Source organism: Chinchilla lanigera, unplaced genomic scaffold, assembly GCF_000276665.1.
Source record: "Chinchilla lanigera isolate Chin_1 unplaced genomic scaffold, ChiLan1.0 scaffold00085, whole genome shotgun sequence".
Lineage (NCBI taxonomy): Eukaryota > Metazoa > Chordata > Mammalia > Rodentia > Chinchillidae > Chinchilla > Chinchilla lanigera.
In genome coordinates this window covers 396,854-401,207 of record NW_004955486.1, presented here as the reverse complement: position 1 = coordinate 401,207, position 4,354 = coordinate 396,854, and the positions used below count along the sequence as shown (strand labels likewise).

General features: G+C 46.6%; 1 protein-coding gene across 1 annotated transcript in view; it reads right to left on the bottom strand.

Moving 5' to 3' along the window:
- Positions 1-377: 377 nt before the first annotated feature.
- LOC102014573 (PRAME family member 12-like) overlaps positions 378-4,354 on the bottom strand; it is a 20,209-nt gene continuing 16,232 nt past the window's right edge. Inside the window, exons 2-4 of the mRNA XM_013504137.1 lie at positions 3,215-3,399; positions 2,232-2,822; positions 378-981 (exon numbers count right to left, since the gene is read on the bottom strand). Of these exons, the coding sequence (XP_013359591.1) occupies positions 378-981; positions 2,232-2,822; positions 3,215-3,399 (1,380 nt within the window). The remainder of the gene's footprint in view (positions 982-2,231; positions 2,823-3,214; positions 3,400-4,354) is intronic.

Genomic DNA, 4,354 nt, shown 5'->3' with positions numbered 1-4,354 from the left:
GGTACTGGTGGAAAATACCCACCACTCAATTTTAAAAACTGAAAGGTTTATTTTGTCTTAAAATATAGTTCAGAGACCAGCGTGGCAGAATTACATGGCAGAGGAGAAACAGCTCATGGCCTGGATGTGGAGAGAAGGGATAGATTAACAGAGGTAAGAAGATAGACTCTTCTAGGCCACCCCCAGTGACCACCTTCTCTGACCAGGCTTAGCCACTGAAAATCACATTGAGCTATAAATTCAGTGGAATAATGCATGGATGAGTATCATGGCTACAGGATCCAGTTACCATCAACAAGCCCACCTGTGATTGTAGGAGGCTTTAAGGGACACATAGAGTTAAAAATGTATTAACCGAGAAGGGGAAGCACGAAAGTTTAGCATCTACTGCAACGTAGATAGTTATCCTCCTCTGTGACTTCCCAGTTCCCACCATGCTCTAGACTATAAAATTTGTGCATCATGCAGGAATAACAGTAGGTACAGATCTGGATTCTAAGAGATGGTCTTATGTCCTGCAGGACCTGTGCCAGCTCAGCACAGACCTGGGCAAATTGCTCAGGGTGCACAAATGTTGTTGGGGTGTTGCACTCATAGCTCTCCACAGGGGCAGGATACAGCCCCTTGGACAACTGGCTCAGTCCAGCGGTTAGACGCAGAAGGACCAGAAGGACGTCAAGGGAAATGTGGTTCCCACAGTAACTGAAAGTCTTGAGGCGGGAACAGCAGCTCAGGGCGGGCAGGATGGCAAGGAGGTGAGAGTCCGTGATGTCACAGTGCTCGAGGGCCAGGGTCTCCAGGGTGCTGGCCAGTTTGTGTATCAGAGCCTGGAGGGTCCCAGGATTGAATGATTTCATTGAAATGTTCCTCAGGATCAGAGACTTGAGCTGGCTTGTGCTTGCACATTGGGACAGGTGCTTCAGGTCAGATTCCTTCAGTGGACTTGAACACAAGGAGAGGGCCTCCAAGGGGGTCTGGCTCCTGCAATGAGAAATGTTATTTCCTCTTAATGGGGTGGAGAGTGGTATGCATTAGAAATGCCCTCAGTGTAGGAGAGCCAGCTTACACCAGTGTTGCCAGCACCATCTGATGATCCCCGGGATGCTCTGTGTTGAAGGTACTAATCACTCAAGTCACCGTCACTTGTGTGATTGCCTCAGTCCTCACTGTCTAGACTGGCCTGTGCTGAGCACCAAGCAGAACACCACACCTTTGCCAGCTGTGGTCAGGTGTTGAACTGCAGGAAGAATGATCCCAGGCGTGTTTGGTCAATGCACTGGCGTTGGTTCTGTGTCCTCAGCAAAGCTTGTGCCCCTTTTCCCTGCTCTGCACTCCTCCTCCTCACCCTCGCCAACAGATTCCTGCACTTCCCATCTGCTCATTGCCAGGCCTGGAGCACTGTTATGGTGCTATGTCTATGGTGTCATGGCTTTCATCTTGGTGTTTCCCCACATTCTTAAGCACGCACTGGTGGAATTTGGGGAAGTGGGTAGATCATGGATGTGATAACTGAATCACTGCAATGATTGGCTCTGTGTGGCTATAGGGGATGGAAATACTGAAGAGGGATACAACATTCTGGGTGTGGGTGGCACCAAGCAACAGCCGTGCAGCCTGGATGGAGTATAAAAGAAGCAAGAAGGCAGCTCACTGTTTTCTGCCCATCCTGCAATGGACTGCATCTTCTCTTCCATGCCTGGAGCTGGCTGACTATGGACTGAATCCTGTCTAAATTGTGAGATTAAAGAAAATCCTTTTCTCCTTTCACTCATGTGTTTGGGGATTTTGTCCTAGCAATTTGAAATGAAGACAAACACCCAGCTCCCGTTTCGAAAGGAGGACAGAGACAATGACTTCCTCCCCATCACAGCTGCCGAGCACAATCCCCTTTTCAATGTACAGGGGAGTTTCCTGTCCCTCCATTACTGCTTTGCTTTCCCTTTTCCCAGGACTTTACCTAGACTTGCTTGCAAAGTAGGATATCTAAACTGCTCTCATCTCATCTGTTTCCTTGCTGCTGGCTTTTTGTGCATGTGGCCTGTTCCAGACCTCCTATCTCAAATTAGTCCCTGCTTTTATACAGGAAGAAATAGGAGACAACAACATGTTCCTGAAAATATTGTCTTTCTCACTTCCTAGCATCTTCCCCTAGGCCAGTTGACGGGTAGAGTGATGCCTTCTTAGTATTTACTGTAATCACAATGGTGCAGGGGAGCTGACCATGCACTCACCTGAAGATCTTATGCAGAGATCCGTGCAAGAAAAAGACATCGTCCATATGAAACTCCCGGAGATTTTGCAGCTGTCCTAGGTGAAAGGCGTACATGAGGGAATACAACTTGTTTGTCCCAGGTGCAGTAAACACATTTGGACTCAGGCTGCTAAAGCGAAATGTGTGAAGGTTTTTCATCTTCTTCAGCTGAGGAACAAATGCTTTCATGCCTTTCCGGCTCCACTCACTAAACACCTCCAGCTCACGGATAGAGTCCAGGTGCACAGCTTGGAGAAGCTTCAGGATTTTAAAGACAGCACTGGAACTGATCATCACTTTCTCAGAGTACAGGTGCACTGAAGCTTTTCTTTTCCTGACCCAGTTCAAGAGGCAGAGTTGTAATTTGTCATGTGTGTCATTAAAGGAACTGTAAGGTTCGAAACAAAGGTTTGCAAATATTGTCAAGGTTGGTTTCTTGTCAGTCAGACCAAGCTTGCCTGTTTCCTTATTCCAGGAATCTGCTAAGGGAGCAGCATTCATGGCTCTGGGCCCTGCAGTCCAGAAGTCCCGGTGTCCATCCCTCCAGTCCAGCACCTGCAGTTTCCACCTGCTGAGCATGAAACAGAAATCAGCCTCAGTAAAGAGGTAAAGACCCAACTTCCAACCTGTGCTTCTTTTCCACTTTCTGGGCATCAGCCATTCCCCTGTTTTTCCTCCCTTCCTTTTTCTACACTTTCAACCTTTGCATGCAGCTCGGTTCAATTTCCAGTCCCTGTGAGAGTAGGAAGGTGCAGGTTGCTCCTGACTTCACCTCATCCTGCACATGCAGCATTCTCATCAGGAAACCCCTTCCCAGGTGGTGCTCAGCAAAGGCCAAGAAATCTGTGATCCACCTCAATGTCAGAGGCTGCTGCACACTTCTGTCTCCTTGCTCCTTCACACCAAATGTCCCTTTTCTGATCTCCCTGGCTCCTGTTTCAAGTATTGATATATCACACTCACCGGTGGTGAACCTTCTGGGACAAGCATATATCAAGTCCATCCAATAATGCTTCGAAGGTCTGCAGAATTTTTTTTTTGTTTCTGTCCCCAAACTGCATGTATTCAGGATTTGGTGTCCTCAAATCCATCAGGCTCCTCAGAGGGAGGTAGGGGAATGGCCAGGCCTGCACCATCACCTTCACGACCTCATTGTGTCCCCCCATGAAGGCATCCATGAATAAGTCATGGAAGATTGTGGAGGGCAGGTCATGCAGAGCAGTGCTGGCTATGGGCTCACTCTTCAGCAGGCTCTGCTTGGCTAGCTCATATAGAGGAGGTGGGCTCCGCATGCTCATCCTGAGATATCTGCAAGGAGAAGGATACTGGGTAACGTCCAGGAAGATGAATCTGTTCAAACAAAGCTCAGAAAAGCCTTCTAATCCTTCTAACCTATGAAAACCAACTCAAGTCCAAAGATGCTGGTCTGGCTAAGGTAAAGACATCTCAGTCTATCCCGATTTCACTGAACTGGGTGCTTACAAATCCATACCTTTACCCTTGTTGGAAGCAGGACCCCACTACCCTATCCAATTCAAGTAACTAGTACTTTGAATTCCAGTCCCTCAAGGAAGTGGGTCCTGAGTGCTGTGAAGTCTCAGTCCCTTCTTGTTTGGGAAGTTTCTGATCATTGGGACAAGGCCCTAGAATAATAATGGAAGTGTCTTGTGGTCCAATCAACTTATGATCTGCATTCCAACCATAAGACCAGACAGGAAACACTAGGGAAACTCTATAAAATGGATATGATTATATTTATTTTGTGAAGTTTAAGAATGAAGTATAAAAGACATGCAGCATTATTACAGAGCATGTGGAAGTTAGAGATGGAAAATGTTATTTGTGCTGTAGGTTGTTAAAATTGTTCTGTTTTACAACTTAGCACTTTGTGATACAGTACAGGCAGGAAAATTGATGAAAAGCAAGTCTCCACCTCTAAAAGACTGCAGATTCAAACAGGAGAGGACAAGTGTATAATCCCAGCACTATGGGAGTCCAAGGAAAGAGAATTTGAAGTTAAACCCCAGCCTGAAAATTTAGTGATTTAGCAAGAACAACTTGCAATAAATTTTTGCTAAATAAAAATTAGGTATGAGTAGGTAC